The sequence below is a fragment of the Alternaria triticimaculans genome (assembly GCF_023758025.1).
Source record: "Alternaria triticimaculans strain BMP 0046 chromosome Unknown scaffold_13, whole genome shotgun sequence".
NCBI classification, from domain to species: Eukaryota; Fungi; Ascomycota; class Dothideomycetes; order Pleosporales; family Pleosporaceae; genus Alternaria; species Alternaria triticimaculans.
This window is the reverse complement of record NW_026055970.1, coordinates 899,325-917,754: the sequence shown is the minus strand read 5'-3', so window position 1 is coordinate 917,754 and position 18,430 is coordinate 899,325. Positions and strand designations below refer to the sequence as shown.

The 18,430-nt window shown below is 53.4% G+C and overlaps 7 protein-coding genes across 7 annotated transcripts; 4 read left to right on the top strand and 3 right to left on the bottom strand.

Moving 5' to 3' along the window:
* Positions 1–479: 479 nt before the first annotated feature.
* J4E78_008180 (uncharacterized protein) lies at positions 480–1,561 on the top strand (the record flags this gene model as incomplete). The annotated part of the gene is made up of 3 exons (XM_049368782.1): positions 480–622; positions 673–972; positions 1,030–1,561. 3 exons carry the CDS (start codon positions 480–482, stop codon positions 1,559–1,561), a joined length of 975 nt encoding a protein of 324 aa, XP_049219747.1.
* A 442-nt stretch (positions 1,562–2,003) lies between these two features.
* On the bottom strand, positions 2,004–4,143 carry J4E78_008179 (uncharacterized protein; the record flags this gene model as incomplete). Its single annotated transcript, XM_049368781.1, has 4 exons — positions 2,004–2,240; positions 2,290–3,532; positions 3,671–3,945; positions 3,997–4,143. The coding sequence occupies 4 exons, from the start codon at positions 4,141–4,143 to the stop codon at positions 2,004–2,006; spliced, it is 1,902 nt and encodes a 633-aa protein (XP_049219746.1).
* An 812-nt stretch (positions 4,144–4,955) lies between these two features.
* Positions 4,956–6,262, top strand: J4E78_008178 (uncharacterized protein; the record flags this gene model as incomplete). Its single annotated transcript, XM_049368780.1, has 4 exons — positions 4,956–5,179; positions 5,238–5,526; positions 5,584–5,838; positions 5,888–6,262. 4 exons carry the CDS (start codon positions 4,956–4,958, stop codon positions 6,260–6,262), a joined length of 1,143 nt encoding a protein of 380 aa, XP_049219745.1.
* Positions 6,263–7,591: 1,329 nt separating this feature from the next.
* On the bottom strand, positions 7,592–9,267 carry J4E78_008177 (uncharacterized protein; the record flags this gene model as incomplete). The annotated part of the gene is made up of 4 exons (XM_049368779.1): positions 7,592–7,675; positions 7,719–7,849; positions 7,897–9,148; positions 9,262–9,267. The coding sequence occupies 4 exons, from the start codon at positions 9,265–9,267 to the stop codon at positions 7,592–7,594; spliced, it is 1,473 nt and encodes a 490-aa protein (XP_049219744.1).
* Positions 9,268–9,784: 517 nt separating this feature from the next.
* Positions 9,785–11,642, top strand: J4E78_008176 (uncharacterized protein; the record flags this gene model as incomplete). The annotated part of the gene is made up of 2 exons (XM_049368778.1): positions 9,785–9,855; positions 9,908–11,642. 2 exons carry the CDS (start codon positions 9,785–9,787, stop codon positions 11,640–11,642), a joined length of 1,806 nt encoding a protein of 601 aa, XP_049219743.1.
* A 2,579-nt stretch (positions 11,643–14,221) lies between these two features.
* J4E78_008175 (uncharacterized protein) lies at positions 14,222–15,660 on the top strand (the record flags this gene model as incomplete). Its single annotated transcript, XM_049368777.1, has 2 exons — positions 14,222–15,430; positions 15,487–15,660. The coding sequence occupies 2 exons, from the start codon at positions 14,222–14,224 to the stop codon at positions 15,658–15,660; spliced, it is 1,383 nt and encodes a 460-aa protein (XP_049219742.1).
* Positions 15,661–16,309: 649 nt separating this feature from the next.
* Positions 16,310–17,440, bottom strand: J4E78_008174 (uncharacterized protein; the record flags this gene model as incomplete). The annotated part of the gene is made up of 4 exons (XM_049368776.1): positions 16,310–16,333; positions 16,386–16,573; positions 16,634–17,213; positions 17,306–17,440. 4 exons carry the CDS (start codon positions 17,438–17,440, stop codon positions 16,310–16,312), a joined length of 927 nt encoding a protein of 308 aa, XP_049219741.1.
* Positions 17,441–18,430: the final 990 nt, after the last annotated feature.

Sequence of the window (18,430 nt, the reverse complement as noted above, 5' to 3'; positions counted from 1 at the left end):
AAGCCTCTGGCATGCAAACTACTCATCAAATGCTGGTCCGAACAACCCTGATAGAATCTGGATATGCGATATTAATAATGAAAGCCTGTGACTGCAAGCGTGTTCTACACTAACTATGCGCCCGCATGAACAAGTGCACTTATGCCGGGCTCGCATGTTCTGGTGTAACCGCATGCTAAGTATAAAGAGTCATGGCATCTCGCAATTGCCGTCTACGAGGTACTGACTTAAGTTTCAACCAAGCTTTTACCTCGCCATGAGGTTTATGTTTGCTTTTCTGCTCTCCGTCGGAAGCACCGTAGCACAAGCTCCTCAGACCGATGCGTTAGCCAAACACGGGCTTGATCAACTATGGCTTGATGCGGCCAAACACCCCGATAGCTACACCAGGAACTGTACCTCAAGTACAGCCGCTCGGCGCCGTGAATGGTATGCTCATGCAAACAACAGGAAGGATGTCACTCATACCCCACAGGTCTATGCTGAAGCGTGCGGAGAAGCTGAACTACATCGAAGCTGTTCACTGTATGGGAAAGACGAAGGCGAGAACTCCAGCTGCTGTTGCCTCTGGTGCGATAAGTCGTTACGATGACTTTGTGGTCACCCATATCCTGCTGACACAGTACACGCACGGAAACGTATTCTTCGTCAACCCCTAAGACGCCTCATCAGAATAACTAACATCGACAAGGGCAACTTCTTGTCGTGGCACCGCTACTTTATGTGGGCATGGGAGCAGACTCTGCGTAATGAGTGCGGATACAAGGGTTATCTTCCATATTACAACTGGGCGTTGTGGGCTGATAACCCCGCCGCATCCCCTCTCCTCGATGGAAGCGACACGAGTATCTCTGGAGATGGGGTATATGTTCCCGGTCGTAATGGCAGCTGTGTACCTAACCCAAACCGATGCTTCGTGGAAGTTCCACCCGGCAATGGAGGTGGTTGTGTTGCCTCTGGGCCCTTCAAAGAGTAGGTCGTCGTTCATCAGATGCCTTAATCATGTCCGCAATACTGACGGCAATCTAGCTGGAAGATGCATATCGGACCAGTATCCTCTCTCGACAGCACCGTACCGCCAAACCCATCTCCAAATGGTCTAGGCTACAACCCTAGATGCATCAGGCGCGACATCAATACACGCTCATCCTCGGAAACCACCGACGCTGATGTCGCCGACCTAATCACAGCCAGCGCCAACATCTCCGCTTTCCAAGACACGCTCCAAAACCCTTCTCCTGGAAAACTTCGCGTTCACCTTGGTGGCCATCAGACAATCGCCGGTGACGCGGGCTCAGACTTCTACAACTCCCCGTCTGACCCATACTTCTGGCATCATCACGCCCAGATTGACCGGACTTGGTGGATCTGGCAGAACCAGAATTTGGAAGATAGGCGGTTTACTATTGCTGGAACGCTTACGTTTCTGAACACCCCGCCGACGAGGAATGCGACGTTGGATGATGTTATGACATTCGGCGACTATTTGGGCTTTCCTAACATGACGATAAGAGAGGCTTCCAGTACGCTTGCTGGGCCTTTTTGCTATATCTATGAGTAGAGAGGTGATAGAGCCGGAATCGCCAGCTCAAAACAAATATTCATCTAGGTAGCTTGACTAACCTCGCCGATGTTTCTGTCAACACTTCGCATCTCTTTTTCGCCAAGGTCGACCTGTTTTAAATCCGATCGGTGACCGCAATGCCCATAATATCGATGTCTCACCGGCATATAGTACGAATGATGTGTCGTAATCTCGCCACGCAGAATGCTTGTGGCACCGTAAGCGTTCGCCCCGCATAAGCCTACCATGCCTGAAGATGTAATCTGCTGCATCGTCACTCATAAGTCAACTGGCGATGCGTCCAATTTCGCCAGTACGATTAGCGCTTCATTGAAATAAGATCGACACTTGGCATATTCGAGATACGGGCCATAGATTGAGTGATAGGCTAATTGGAGAGCAGGAGATCGAAAATATATGTATAACGTCATCCACATGTCTACCACGTCTCTTGGCGATATCTACCACTCTTTTCCATACTCACGAGATAATCCTCTGCGCCCTCCCTGTCCATATTCCCATGTTCTTGAAAAGCTTCGATGAGCGCTTCGCGCACTGCCTGGGGCATCTTGCCCGATGACCCGCAAATGTATAGGATGCCGGATTTATGGAAGAGGTGGGAGAAAACGAGGGAGGATTGCTGCCGAATGAGATCTTGGACGTAAACCTTTTGACGCTGTCATATCGTTAGCGTAGACTTGAACAGGGTGGAGCTGGGCACTGACCTGGTCTCGGGAGAACGCCGCGAAAACTTCTAGGGGCACACCAGAGGATTGAAGCTGCGCCCACTCGTCCTTGAAGAAGTAGTCTGATTCAGCGTTACGACAGCCGAAAAAGAGAAGATCCTTTATACTCCCTTCATCTTGCTGCGCGTGGCCGTTTTGTAGCTTCTTATGCTCCTCGCGCCATAGTATACGTTGGTATATCAGAGAACGCATGGGAGCTACACCTGTGCCTGGTCCAATCATCACGACCGGTCTATCAATTTCCTCTCTTCCTACACCCAGTCCGCCTCGCGAAAGAGTGACTGTGATCTCCTGTCCTGGAGTGAGTGAAGCAATATATCGCGTAGCAACACCCTGCCTGATTCTTTTAATGACAGTCTTGTACTTTACAATCGCGATCAAGAGCTCAATCTTTGTGCTATTCTCCGCCTCTGCGTCAGGATTCATTGCGCTTGCGATGCTGAACTGGCGACCACGCAATGCAGGGATGATGCTGCAAACGCGCTGCCAGGGTATTTTGACAGACTCAAACTCCTGTAATACCTCTAATATGCTGCGGCGCGGGCGTGTAGTGTAGTCGTAGAGCTCGTCAAGATACTGGGGGTCGGTAAACTCAAGTAATCTTGCCTTGTGAAACTCGTCGTTCGTGTAGTGCGCGAGCTGGGCGAAAAACGACCTCCGTGGTATGGCGATGATGTCGAGATGGTTAGTCAATAGCTGCCGTAGGGTTATTAGACTACCTGGCTCCAGATTTCGGACCGGCAGGGTGGTGTCTGGGGGCGTTGAAGGCGACGAAGGTACGAAGCGAAGTGGTATATCAGCCTCGGAAGTCCAGCCCATACACTCAATGAACTGCGATACATCCGACGGGAAGTTCTTGGGGTATATTGTGAGTACATCGCCTGGACCGTAGGGATGTGTCTCTGGTATCTCGAACTTGATATGCCGTACATCCTGCCAATGATTTGTTGGAGTGACTCTCTCATTGCTTGCGATCTTCGCAGTCAGTCCGCCACCTATCTTCAGGAGATCTAATGGGGGAACATCCGTCGCATCGCCATTCGATACAGGTACATTATTGGTGTTCGATGAAGATGTTGTATCATCGACGGCAGGCGCAAGCAGCCATTTCGGGTCTAGTAGAACATCGTCTGGTATCGGCTCGACACCATCAGCGAGAGGGTAAGAGTCAAGGAGATGTTGGCGCAGTTTCGTCGACCATGGGAGGAAAGATCCGTCGATACTTTGGAATAGTCAGACATGCGCTGTAATTGCAATGATGGCACAAGTTTTGCTGCATACGCAGTTTGACAGGCAACATGAGACGATGCATCAGGAAATGGAAAGAGAATCTGCAGTCGCGATAATCGTGTTGACATACCCCTCTGGATGTTGCTCGTCCGACTCTCCGCGATCGCAGACTGGCTGCGCTCCTAGTTGGATGAGCCGATTGTAGAGCTTGCGATGCGCCCAGTTGTACTTTGGATAGGAAGTATCACCAAGACCAAAGGATGCAAATCTCATCTGTTGCAGGCATCCTGGTCGCAGCCGAGCACTTCGGATGGCTTTCCAAAACTTCTGGCTATTGGGTGGCAGGTCACCCTGGCCCGTAGTGGAAATGGCGATGAGAACGACATCGTGTTGCAGCAGTTGTCTCTACCGACAGTCAACCATCGCTCCTTGCACGCGACACCGCCACTGACATACAAGAGTGATGGCGTTGAGCTCAGCGACTTCCGTGTGGAATCTCAGTCGCTCAGCGACCCTTCCCATCTCCTCAGCCACATCCTGCGCGTTCCCTGTTTCCGAGCCGTAGACGACCAGTGCGCGGCGCGCTTGCAGTGCACCTGCCATGGCGGTAAATCAGCAATCAGATTGCGGTGAGGCAGGCTAGCCGGGACAGGACTCGAGGATGGGAAAATTGAATGGCAGGGCCCCCGGATCCAGTGCATGAAGAAGCGGTGCACTAGCGGACACGTCAACGGCAGGCGGGTCTTTTTCATGCTTCTAGCGGCAGTGGGCGGTGGGGCGGAGGTGAAGCTGGAGCGCCATGCAGCCAAGGTCGAGGTCGACTGTGGCGCTAGGGCGAGCTGTGGCGTCGCGCTTAGCTAAGCAGTGGTGGGCGTCGCGTGCAGGCACTGCAGTCGCACCAGAGCATGCACACATGTGCGTGCAATGGGTGAGAGAGAGTGACTGTCCTCGCTGCTTGTGCTGGGGCGAACCCGTCCATGCGCTCAGCGGCCGCCTAGTCGCCGTTTCCCCTATCCATGCACTCCTGGTCGCTGCTCTCAGGCAAGTGGGCCCTCGACTGTGCGCAGGGGCCGCTTCCGTTACCGGATGCGGCCAAGCCCCATGGCTGCGCTCTTCAAAATAATCTGCCTGGTCGAGGCCTGCCCTCTCTCTCCCCCATCAAGTCAACAACAGAGACCAACCACGCACCCCATCAACCCAATCCTCTCTCAACCTTCCCCGGGCTCGTAGCTACCCACTCCACACCCCCCTCGTCAACAGTTCCACCAGCAGGCGGTTCGGCAATCCCATCACCCACCAACCACCACTACTGTTCAAGGTTACCTTTACCGGTCTACTAGGACTCCAAGTTTCGTCAACCTCTTACACGCCCGGTCTATCACTCGTGTTCGTCAACCACCCAAACTTCAGCAATCATGTCCGCACCTGTCGACAGTGTCACCGCCCAGATGGCCACCACCTCCCTCAACGACAACAACGCTCCCACCGCCACGGAGAGCACTGGCGCTCAACAGCCCACCGCAGCCGAGGACGAGGCTGTGCGTGCGAGCGCCGCTGAGGGCAGGCGACTTTACATTGGAAACCTCGCGTACGCGACCACCGAGGGGGAGTTGAAGGAATTCTTCAAGGACTACCTGGTGTAGGTGGACCCTGTTTCTCCGCATGACGCAACTCGTCCAAGCTAACACGTGGTGCAGCGAGTCCACGACCATCCCCACCAACCCACGCACCTCGCGCCCCGTCGGCTACGCCTTCGTTGCCCTCTCGACCCCGTCCGAGGCTGAGCGTGCCATCGCCGAGCTCAACGGCAAGGCCATCCTCGACCGCAAGGTCTCCATCCAGCTTGCCCGCACTCCCGAGGCCCACGCTGAGGGCGCCGGCAGCGGAGCCGAGGGCAACACTGGCGAGGCCCGTCGCCGTACTTCCACCCGTGGACGCGGTCGCGGACGTGGCCGTGGCGGCCGTGCTGGACGCGGCGGACGCGCTGTAAGTACCTCCGCACCCCACCGCCTGTCTTCACAAGCTAATCAAGTTCTGTACCAGGCCGATGCTGAAGGCGCCGAGCAGGTCGAGCTCTCCAACGAGGCTCCTTCCGACTCCACCCCTACAAATGTACCCGGCCAAGTTGCTCCCCTAACCGAAACTACGAACGAAGCGCTTACCGCAAAGAAGGGCGCCGACAAGTCTGCTCCCCAGGGGCCCCGTGAACGCAAGCAGCGCGGTCCTCCCGAGGACGGTGTTCCCTCCAAGACAAAGGTCATGGTTGCGAACCTGCCGTACGACCTGAAGGAGGACAGGGTAAGTTTGCACATCCCTTTTTTACAGCACGTGCTAACTGGTGAATCAGCTTCTTGAGATCTTCAAGGACTACTCCCCCACCCAGGCCAAGATCGCCCTCCGCCCCATCCCCCGCTTCATGGTCAAGAAGCTCCAGGCCCGCGGTGAGCCCCGCAAGGGCCGTGGTTTCGGTTTCGTTACCCTCGGCTCTGAGGAGCTCCAGCAAAAGGCTTGCTCCGAGATGAACGGCAAGGAAATCGAGGGTCGTGAGATCGCAGTTAAGGTCGCGATCGACTCCCCCGGTAAGGAGGACGACGCTCCCGACGCGGCCGCCGATGGCGAGGCTTCCCTCACCGAGACCGCTGCCGCCAACGAGACCGACAAGGTCGTTGAGAACCCTCCCGCCACCTCTACCCCCGCTGCCACCTCTACTCCCGCCGCCTAGGTAGCGGCTGCTGCTTAGACGCGCGTCATCCTCGGCAAGTCGCGTCAGACATGGCATTGCGCTGTGGATTTGTGTATCGAAGTTTCTGGCCCATCGACATCTACCATTTACCTTGATAGAAAGATATGGGCAAGCGCCTTCAGCATCTTAGTCGTTTTAGGTTATCGGGTTATCCGCAAAAGTGCGAATTCGGAGTCTGTCAGGTGTAATATGGTGGACTATCTCGGGTTCTTTACGGTTACGGAAAACTTATGTTAGCTGGCACGAGAGATGAGATATCACATGAATGAACAAACAAACAAACCTGCCGTCAATACGACGGTTGATGAATGACTATTTCACTTCGAGAGTTTTGTGTTTCTTCCTCTGTGATTGCGAGCTGCACCCTAGCAAGACACCCAAGTGTTGTCCCGAAGGCGATGGCAAGGGCAATCGTGATGCGACTTTCCCTGTCTTGATTCAATTAATGATGTACTAATGTGCGCCTTATAAAAAAATCTCGTGGGCGGCGCATTCGACGTATTACTATTGTATTCTAAGCTACTTGAGACATGGTATGAAGTACACTAGAAATTATCCAATATCTTGCACGCCTCTTATAACAGCTTTGAACAATCTTCCATAATGTATGATAAAAGACAAACGACATCAGTGGTGGAATGCATTCTTGATCTTGTTTCCAATTTTCTTGAACCCAGAACCGAAATTCCCCCAAAAGGAGTTCCAGCCACGTCGCGTGAGCAACACCTCATCTCTACCTTCGATGCTCATCCTGGCTTCTACTCGAGCCGTCGGCGTAGGCCAATTGAACTCTGAGAGTGTTGCGCCGGATGGGCCCGGGGGTAGGCTGACTGAAGTGATGGAATGGGTAGGAGTTGGTAGAGGCGATGCTGATTCTGTAATTGTAGCAGATACTGAGGTGGATGCTGTGGTATCTGTTGTGGACGATACTACAGATCGACGCCGGCGACGTTCATATTCTGAATTCACTGCGGAAGCTATGTATGTGGTCAGAAAGGGTCAAGACATCAAGTTGATCGAGTGACTTACTGGGTGATGGAGTACCGGAAGTAGCTGGTACATTGTTGCTTGAGAGTAAGGAGAACTCTACTGTCAAAGAGGTAGGCTTCAGAGAGACCTTCGCCGGTTCAGATGTCTTGAAGTGGTCAATCAACGTAGCTGTCGCGGACAGTCCACTGTACATGGGCGGAACAGTACACTCGCCGTCTGCTCCAACAGGCCCGGCATCGACAGGTACAGAACGACCATTGTTATCGATGTCAGCCATGACAACGCACCAGCCTGTCCCACTCGGTATCCCTGGTGGTGTCACGACTTCTCCTGCTGCTGCGTACGGGTATCCTTGAAAGGTTGGAGGGGGGACGCAGTCTCCCTCTGACCCTGCAGGCCCACCTGCGACGGGTATAGGACTTCCATCTCGGTTTATGTCAGCAACTGTGATGCACCAGTTGACGTCGGCGGGTATGTTATTCAGAGCAGCAATCGCTGTGGTTTTGGCAAAGACGACAGTTGTTGCTGTGGTCTTCACGGTGACGGTGCTGCGGCCTGTTGCTGGCTGGTCTTGTGCTGGGAAAGTTTAGCTTTGGAAAGATTTGCGTTGGATTAAGACATACCGAGGAAGCTGACGGCATCATTTTGGGCTGTTGATCGGTTCGCGCTCGCTATTGTGGTCATTGAAGGCTGTGCTGTTACAGTGGTGATGCTCGTCAAGGTAACTATTACAGTCACGAGCGATGGACCGCCGGGAGCTACTACCGATGGTGTGATAGGCTGCGGAGTCACAGAAGTCGTGCCGGTCACCGTTACGTGTACTTTATTTGATTCGATTGTCGACGATACAGCAGGTGATGACGTAGGCATGGCACTCGGAATGATTGGCGACCCAGAGCTGAGTGTCTCTGAAGGTGATGTTGCAATAGACGTAGATGACGCTGCTGAGCTAGCTGGAGCTTCAGCGGGTGGCTTAGGCTGAGGGTTTCCGCAGCTCATGTTCTTGATTCTTGACTGTCGAGAGCTTGGATCAATGACACTCCAATCGGCCTTCTGATCCGATGTAGTGTCTTTGAGTAACTCGAACCAGAAAGTAGTGTACTTCCCAAACACAGCACAGCCAACCTCGCTCCAGAACTTCTGGAGCTCGTCTATACCGGCAACTGCAGCGCCGTGTTGCTCGGAATCGGTAAAAGGCCAGCCCATTTCCGCGATCCAAACCGGTCTGTTACCTGCGCGCTGCTTGACTCCCTCGAGGGAGCCTTGAAAGCTTGTACTCGCTGTTCCGATACTGTCTTTGTTCCAGTATGGGTATGCAGTCATGCCGATGAAGTCTGCGTTATCCACCACGGCATATTGCGCGGTATCGACGTGGCCGATTGGTTTGTCCTTCATGTACTGGGCGAACGACGAGGAAGCGATGCTTTCCTTCACCTTGGCTATCGTCTGCCCAACAACCGTTGCGGTAACACCAACTTCTTGAGTCGCCTCGGCACGGTATACATCCTCGTTGCCCACAGAGAGTCCAATGATAAGATCGGAAAGAGCTTGGCCGTGCTTCTTAAACCCTTTCTCCAGTGCGGCCATCTCGTTTTTGACGTTCTCATCAGGTGAACCGCCCTTCTGCGCTGGCGTTATCCAGAAACCCAATAGCAGGTTGGTTTTGGAGGCAACAGCGGCATCGAAAGCTTCGGTCGGCTCGTCGAGGGTTTTCGCTGCTCTGCAAGTAAACAGGCGGGCACTATCGAAGGGTATGTCGGTAGTCAGGTTTTGGGCCAGGTTGAAGCCATCGAGAAAGTCTGCTTTCAGTTTGGCATTTTCTTCCAGACCCCAGAAAGCACCGTAGTTGAAGCCTGTATAGACCTGACTCGCGGCCTGCGCAAGGCAAGGAAATAAGAGACAGTAAAGAAGGAAAAGCCTCATTTCGTGATGCAAGTATTATCAAAGCGGATTCGGACAGTATATTGTATAGAAACAGAAGAGGAGACTGCCATAGGAAATCCATATAGTAGGTACGACTGAGACTTGAATGTCCATGATGTTAGCTTGAGCGATGTGACGGGCTACAGACTGTGACAATAGGACATCGTTGAACAATACGTATTCACCATTATTCACTCGGGTGATCGTGTCTCTACATCAATAGACGAGCAAATAGATACCAGATTTCTGACGAGTGAATGGGTAGTCGCAAATGATTCATCGTGCGCCGACATGAATGCACCTTCGATTGCCAGTTGAGGTAGACGTTGCGACGGCTGGATCAGGAACGATCGTCTCGCCATGCAAGGCCAAGAGCTAAGAAGGCTTAAACGGAGTCATTGATAGAAATCACAATGGCGGGGGTGAAGAGGTGGCCGCTGTTGTGGGGAGAAGAGAGTGACCAATGAGCAACGAGATGATGCAACGCCCTGGAGTCGGAGAAGCGTCCGTCCCCGCGGCCTCCGAGCTCGCATCGATAAATTATCAGGAACAGCCAGCCGCCACGGAAGGAGCAGCCAGCCCGCCACCATGTCTCTCGCACGCTTTGGAGGTGCTCTCGCGCGCGCAAGGTGCTCCCCGCGGCCGCAATGGCACGCAGCGTATGTCCCCAAGTCCACCACACGTCCGACCCGCCAGTCTAATTGCTTGCAGACGTGCGCTTTCCAGCTCCGCCATCCGCACCGCCAAAGCCGACAATGAGCTCAATTCGGTCAGCAAGCACATCACCCAGCCCAAGTCGCAGGGCGCCTCGCAGGCTATGCTGTACGCCACCGGCATGAGCGAGACGGACATGAACAAGGCCCAGGTCGGCATCTCGTCCGTCTGGTACTCGGGCAACCCGTGCAACATGCACCTGATGGACCTGAACCACAAGGTCAAGGAGGGCGTCGAGCGGGCGGGACTGCTGGGCATGCAGTTCAACACCATCGGCGTTAGCGACGGCATCTCCATGGGCACAAAGGGCATGCGCTACTCGCTGCAGTCGCGCGAGATCATCGCAGACTCCATCGAGACAGTCATGGGTGGCCAGTGGTACGATGCGAACATCTCCATCCCCGGCTGCGACAAGAACATGCCCGGTGTCATCATGGCCATGGGACGTGTGAACAGGCCTTCCCTCATGGTTTACGGCGGTACCATCCAGCCCGGTTGCGCAAAGACTCTCGAGAACCAGCAGATCGACATCGTTTCCGCTTTCCAAGCATACGGCCAATTCATCACGGGCGAAATCACCGAAGACCAGCGGTTCGACATCATCAGGCACGCCTGCAACGGGCAGGGTGCTTGCGGAGGAATGTACACAGCAAACACAATGGCTACCGCAATCGAGACAATGGGCATGTCGCTGCCTGGCTCTTCGTCGAACCCGGCGAACTCCAAGGCGAAGATGCTGGAGTGTCTGGCAGCGGGTGGCGCCATCAAGAAATTGCTCCAGGAGGACATCCGCCCGAGCGACATTCTCACCCGCGAAGCATTTGAGAACGCCATGGTCGTCATCAGCATCACTGGTGGCTCAACCAACGCTGTTCTTCACTTGATCGCGATCGCTGACTCTGTTGGTCTCAAGCTTACCATTGACGACTTCCAGAGCGTGAGCGACCGCATTCCATTGTTGGCGGATTTGAAGCCTTCCGGAAAGTACGTCATGGCCGACGTTCACGATATCGGTGGCACCCCGTCGCTTCTCAAGTTCCTGCTTAAGGAAGGACTTCTCGATGGTAGCCAAATGACTGTGACTGGTAAGACACTCAAAGAGAACTTGGAGAACGTCAGAGATTTCCCCGCCGAGCAGAAGATCATTCGACCGCTCAGCGAGCCTCTAAAGTCCTCTGGTCACTTGCAAATCTTGAGAGGATCCCTTGCCCCCGGAGGCTCCGTAGGCAAGATCACTGGCAAGGAGGGCACCCAATTTACCGGCAAGGCCAAGTGCTACGATGCTGAGGATGACTTCATCACTGCTCTCGAGCGTGGTGAGATCAAGAAGGGCGAGAAGACCGTCGTTGTCATCCGCTACGAAGGTCCCAAGGGCGGCCCCGGTATGCCTGAGATGCTGAAGCCTAGCTCCGCCATCATGGGCGCTGGTCTCGGCAAGGATGTTGCACTCATCACAGACGGCCGCTTCAGTGGTGGTAGTCACGGCTTCTTGATCGGTCACATCGTGCCCGAGGCGCAGGAAGGTGGCCCCATTGGCTTGGTTCAGGATGGCGATGAGATCACCATTGACTCCGAGTCCAACGAGCTAAACATTGGCGTCAGTGAGCAAGAACTAGCCGAGAGGCGGAAGAAGTGGACCGCGCCCGCCTTGAAGTACCAGAAGGGTACGCTTTTCAAGTACGCGCGATTTGTCAAGGATGCTAGCCAGGGCTGCGTTACCGACTCTGAGTAATCTTCACGTTTGAATGTCTCTCATGTTTGCATCTGTATGTATATTCTGATGGCTACAGCTGGGGTAAAAGTCACATCCGGAGTTCGGGCGGGCGATATTTGTATATTCGACACAATGTTATCGATATAGCTATTCGATCTTCAGCATCCTCCTTCATACAGGCTGTCATCGCTACAACGTCTTGAGCTTGATCTTCCGTCGGCTGCATAGCCTCTTATTCAGCGCTCTGTCTTCCAGGTTCTGACAACACTGTATCAAGCGACTCCTTCATCATGGCCCAGAGCAAGCTCTTCGAATCCTCAAAAGCATCGCACATGACTTTGTCCACGTCTAACCCGAGCCCTGTGTAGAAACTCCTCGCTCAATGCATCAACACCGGTAATGACTCTAGTGTCACCATGCTCGAAAAAAACCGATTCTCCTCAAACTTCAGTCTACGAAATTTTGACTGGTGTCCTCAAAGCAGCTACACTGCAAGGTTCATCATCTTTACGGTATGGCATCATGGCATAGGTGCTCGAATGTTCCGAGTAGTGAAGGTATCTGGTAAGCAGCAAGAGGTGCAATGTCTCCTTGATCAGCTCATAGTGCCAGCCCTTACTGACCTAGCAGCGTCAGTAAAAGCTGACCGCGGTCTTGGCGGGACTGAAGCCAGGGCGGTATTGAAGAGGGATAGTCGTGCTCTTTCTCCACACGAGCCTGGATGCCACGAAAGGACAACTGCTCTGCAAAGTGGCGAAGAAGGTTGTATTGTGTCAAACATGGAGAAAATACGGAACCAGTGAGGAAGAAGGGAAGGCCATCTAAAGACAAGGGCTGTATAATGAGCTGTTATCTGAGTTTGACAAGGCTGTTGACATCCTGGTACATTTGGTCCCTGATCAATGATAAAAACCAAAGACAGGCACGGCATAAAGTTCCGATACGAAAAACAATAGAATATGCGGGATCATCTCCCGTAAAGTTGCGGCAAGTTGAATCCCTGATCCATTCCTTGCCATGTTTTTCTGTGAAGATTGAGTTTCCCTTTCTCATGCCGGTGAGTGACAAGAGTTTCGGAGAAAGGTGCGGACAGGTGGGCACGTGAACGCATTGACCGCCCTGCGTCGAGAACCACGCCTGGATCGTTTCATCACACACTTACACCTGCAGCCTCAGCTTCATCATGGCAAACTCCGCAACTTTAATGATTTGTTAAGGGGTCGCAGTGACCCAAGAGAAGGCCCAAGGAAAGGTAATGCAGGGCGAGCAGTATGTGACCTGGTTGCGCAGCTCCCGGGAGCATGGATTCCGCGCAAGATAGCTCATTTCTCCCCTGACCCGGTGTTTTGGAGTGTTTGTTGATGATCAGGTGTTCATGTTGGACAGTAAGGTACCTGCGCTGGCTGAGCTTGGATAGCTGACGATCATCGACGAAGGAGATGGGAGACCGGCGCAAAGCGGCAAGATTTTGCCAACAACGAGGCGAAACGGCAAGTGTTCATTACCGCTATCTTGGGACGACATGGAAATGCACTCGCATCGATGACCGGAAAGCTGTAAAGTGGGATATCGGCGAGCTGTATTGCCGGCCATCGAGATACCTGCCGTTACAGCTCGAACGACAATCAAGAGTGGAGCTGATCTCCCTCGTTCCGTTAGCCGCGTCGATCATCGCGTCCGCTTTGGGCTGCCCTTGACGCGCTAGACAGAACTTGCCGATGACGCTGAACCATATGTTCCGAAAACGCAAGATCGACGTCTTGGAATGTAAGTCATGGAAGGTGCAGATCGTCAGGGGAGTCATCCATACAACGCAAGCCTAGGGTCACAGAAGACTGGATGAGGCAAGACAGATGCATCGTGAGCCTCACCACCTCGCAGATGGCCAGCAGGATGAGGCGAGTCCCTGATGAGACGGCAATCTGAGCACAATCACCGTTGACTTCCGCAGTGTCCTGCCGCCTACAGATTCTCGCCCCAATTTCGAGTCCCCCGCGAGAACTAAGACGTGTCTTTGACAACTGTTGCGCAACCTGACTTACTCGAGCCCATGAGTAGCGTTCCGGAAGCTTGAAAGCCGGGATCTACCTCAAAAGACGCGCTAAGGATAAGGGACTAGTCCCCTTATCCTCTAGCATTCTTGGGCCATACCTCAGAGGATCAAATCTTACTCCTCAGCTAGGCCAACAAGCTTCAGAGCGGTCTACGTGCAAGAGCCTCATCAGCAACGGCAGTATCGGCGATGCTTTCATGAAGATCGCCAATGCGTGCGCCATGACTAGGCAAGCTGTAGCTCTAGTCTTCTCATCGTGGTATGGCTTGGTGTAGGATCTCTCCACCCCGGTGACGATTGCGGCTTGTCTTGGGCCTGAGCGTCTAGGAGAGTATCGATTGACTAGACGTGCTGACTCGGTGTATCAGAAAGTACCTGGGTGCTGTGAGGGCATATAAACCATACTGCAGTCCACCTACAATCATCATCCAGCTCACCTACCACACTCTTTCAGTTCTTTGCCAATCGCTCAGTTCGCTATAGACTAATAATACTTATCCCTCTTAATATCCACCAACCCACCAACAAAACTCCAACCGCCAAAATGCGTTCCTCCATCGCCGTTAGCATCATTGCTCTCTCCACCTCGGTCCTCGCAGCCCCTACTCCTCAGGTTGCTGGCGTCAACAACCTTCTTGGTTCCGTCACCAGCACCCTCGGCTCTGTCACCAACCCCGGTGCCGGCAACGACAACCTCATCCAAGGCAACGGCAACAGCAACGGCCAGAACAACGGCAACGGAAACACTGCTGGCAATGGCAACGGCAACAACAACGAGGCTGGTAACGGCAACTCTGCTGCCAGCGGCAACAGCTTCAACCTCAAGCCCCTCGGCAGCAGCATTCTGAACAACGGAAAGCGTGCGGCGCTTCTTGACAACCTCAACGGCGTCCCGGTTGCTGGCACCATCCTCAGTGGCGTCACTGACGGCAAGGGTGGTCTCCTCAACGGTGTCACTGTTGGCCCTACCACCGACGGCATCACCGACGGTGTTCCCGTTGTCAATGGCCTCGTTGGCCGTGGTGTCACTCAGGGCCTTGACGTCAGCCAGCTGAGCCAGACCCAGCTCCTCTCCCTCCTCAGCCAAGTCACCGGCGCCCTCCAGAACACTGGCAACACTGCTACTGGCACCGTCAAGCCGGTTACCGACGCCACCGTCCCAGTGACTGATGCTGTCAAGCCTGTCGCAGCCGCTGCCGGAGATGCCGTGAAGCGTCAGTTGAACGTTGGTGGTCTCACTGGTACTGCCGGCGGCCTCGTTGGTGGTGTTACTGGCACCACTGGCTCCGTCACTGGTGCTCTGAAGCCCGTCACTGGTCAACTCCAGCCCGTCACCGGCACTCTCAAGCCCGTCACCGGCGCCACCGGAGGCCTCACTGGAGATCTTCTCAAGCGTCAGTTGAACCTTGGTGGTGTCACCGGCACTGCTAACGGCCTCGTCGGCGGTCTTACTGGCTCTACTGGCTCCGTTACTGGCACTCTCAAGCCCGTCACTGGCCAGCTTAAGCCCGTCACTGGTGCTCTCAAGCCCGTCACTGGTACCCTCCAGCCTGTCACCGGTACCGTCGCTGGCGCCACTGGAGGCCTCACTGGCGATGTCCTCAAGCGCCAGGTCGACCTCAACAGCGTTACTGGCACCGTCAGCGGCCTTGTCGGTGGCATCACCACCACTGCTGGCTCTGTCACCGGCGCCTCTGCCGGCAGCGGAAACTCGCTCCTCAACAACGGCAACAACAACGGCCAAGGCAATGGCGTAAGTACCTATTCAACCCCTCCTATCTCGACTTTTAACTAACATCCACTTCACAGAACAACAACCAGGCCGGCAACGGTAACGGCAACGGAAACAGCGCTGGAAACGGCAACCAAGCCGCCAGCGGCAACGACTTCAACGTAAGTCCCGAAACCGAGCTTCCTGAGATCAACGGCCCGCTCGTCGAGCTGCCTGACCTCAACATCGCTCCCACGATCAAGTCAGTCTAGTCTAGATCATTGGGTAGTAGCTAGAGTTTCATGACATGTGCTAACGGTCTCTTGCAGCTTTAAGTGAAGGCGACTATGAATTGAGTGCGATATACTCGGGACGACTTTCCTTTCTACGATGACGATGGCATACCCTGGTTTGCTGGATCTCTATACATATTTAGTTGTAGTACCAATGTACTGTTTTGATCACTGAACCATTTGCGTTTTATCCAATCGTTTCATGCGTGATGCCTCAGTAACAGAAGTCCCCAACAGCTTTACACACCTTCAGTCAACGACAGAGGCAACAGTCCTAAGATTCGCCATTTTCATGCTTCTACGTCCATCTCCACATGTACTTCCGTACCACGTACTTGGAGCTGTCCTGTCGAATTGCTACTGGCAATGTATGGAATTCCCGATATCATGAGGTCTACAAACAATGAAAACTTTTTTCGGCCAATGTCTACCAGCATATACGGCAGCAGTTCATACGGTAACAGTAACATCACGGCAGTCGTGCACGGACACACTTTTGGAAAGCAATGTCCTGTATAGCCCTTTACACAAGGTAGGAATTGATGAAGATAATTAACGTCATTAGTTATTACTTGCTCCTGTTGTGCTCCAAAAACACCGTACGCGTAATAATTATTTTGCGCCGTGCTTAGTGACCACCAGTAGTGGGTAGCTATCAAATAATTAGCACAATGTCCTTGAACGTGTTTGGGTGAACAACTTACGCCGAGGTAGACCTTGAAGGAATCGTAGATGAGCCATTGGAACGCAGTCAAAGTACCAATCATGAATATACGAACAGGCAGTCCGTTCCAAAGGCCGCCGAAACCGATCTTGCCGTATATCCTGCCGATAGCCTGACCAGCGCCCTCGCCAGCCTTTCGGTCGCTGTTGAGCTTTGAGACCATCACATCTAGTATATGTTAGCTCATTTTCGCGCCTCTAGATTCTTTACGCAATGTTCTCAACGTACCTGCGGGATGCGAGACGACTGCACATCCGACACCAGCAATATATCCACCGAGGAAGCTCACACCGGTTTGCTGCAAAGCCCCGTATGACTCCTTTGGCTTACCCAAGAAGCCGTAGATTTGCTTGACTGTCTCTTCAAATGTTGCGAACTTGACCATGGTGTACGGGATTTGACGCGCCCACAATGGGTACAAGCCCTTGTATAGACCACCAACACCCTCCTCCTTGATCACCTTCGCCCAGCCTTCTCTCAGTGTGTTCGCGAACGGTGGCATGGTAGTCTGCATGCGGACCTTGATTGCTTCCATAGGACATAGCGCGATGTCGGCGAGGAACTCGGCAGAAGCGGAGGCAGCTAGGTATACGACTGTTTGCGGCGCGCCGGGCGCCAGCTTTTCGCCGTACAGGTATTTGAATACCTCGTAAAATCCGTACTTTCCAGCACCTTGCATCGAGTAACCGATGAAGGTTGGTGTCCAGCCGAAGAAGACGCCCCGTAGACCTTCTTTGGAGTAAATCATTTTCCAGGCTTGTGAGTTGGACTTGTAGAGGTTGGAATCGACTTGACGGCGGCATTTCACCTGGAAAACATTAATTAGCAACTGGAAGCCTAATTGACAGCCTGTAAAGTCCCCATGCCATCACGCGCTCTCTGCAAAAGTATGTGACTTACCAAATCCAGCGGCGTGACCATAGTGTGTGTAGGTCCACACGCGATTATGCCACCCATCGTACACGCCGCAAAGTACGAGCCTGAGAAGAGCTCGATCTTTCTCTGCGGCTTCATCGCGTCCAATTTGTTGGCCATTGTGAGTGATTACCGAATTTCAATCGCTTCAATCGCGTTTATGGGCTTGTTTTCGCGCGCGGTATGGTAGCTATCGTCGTGTCCACGCCGGTTGACTGGTATAATCGTTGTCGCGTGCTGCTTCCCAGGATGCTGTCGCACGCGAAGAAGAGATTGAGGATATGTACAAAGGATAGACGAACGCTGATTAGAAGAGAGAACGGGAGATCGGATTAGACTACCTAGGCACAAAAGCCGACCGGGGCGCCTTGTTATGACCGCACAGCTTGGATAGTTGGAAAGCTTGTCCGCAGCTTCCGCAATTACCTCGCTATGACGTCGCTGCTGCAGGTGGGACGCGCGACCACCACGCTGACGAAGCCTAGCGTGATGCTTATCGATACATGAACCCCCGACCCTCCGCGCGCGAACTGTCGGGTTTCGCTGCCAACAGCGCAATGAAAATCCCGTTCTGCTATGTTGAATGTCAATCAACTTTGTGATAAATGCGGGGGAAGAGAAATCGTTCCAAATTTCTTCACGTTGACTTTTTACGAACCAAGGTCCGCGACTTACTCGACTGCTCGGGCAGCTTCACGCTGGAGAAACAAGATGTTATTATTTGCGTGATAATCATTGTTATTTGCTGTGTCGTGAAGAGGCTGAAGGTCGTCAAGCGTGATCGTCATACCTGGTCTTTAATATACAGACTCCCCCGTCTAAGTACGCCAAAGCACCACGCTATGCCGCCCAAGCATGAACAATAAAGCAAAGAATGATGAAGAACCGAAGCCAAAACGCCAATGCCAGGGTGCATCACCTGCAGTCCACATGAAGCATCAATCCCTATCAATGACTCCGTCGAAGACCCGGAATGTGCAGGGCTCAAAAACCGTCTGCATATGCTCTCATGCTCTCATGAAACCCATGAATCAATCCCCACCACCCTGAAATCTCGTTGAAATCGTGATTCGCTCATCTGGTAACAATGCGAGCCTCAACTCTTCCCTG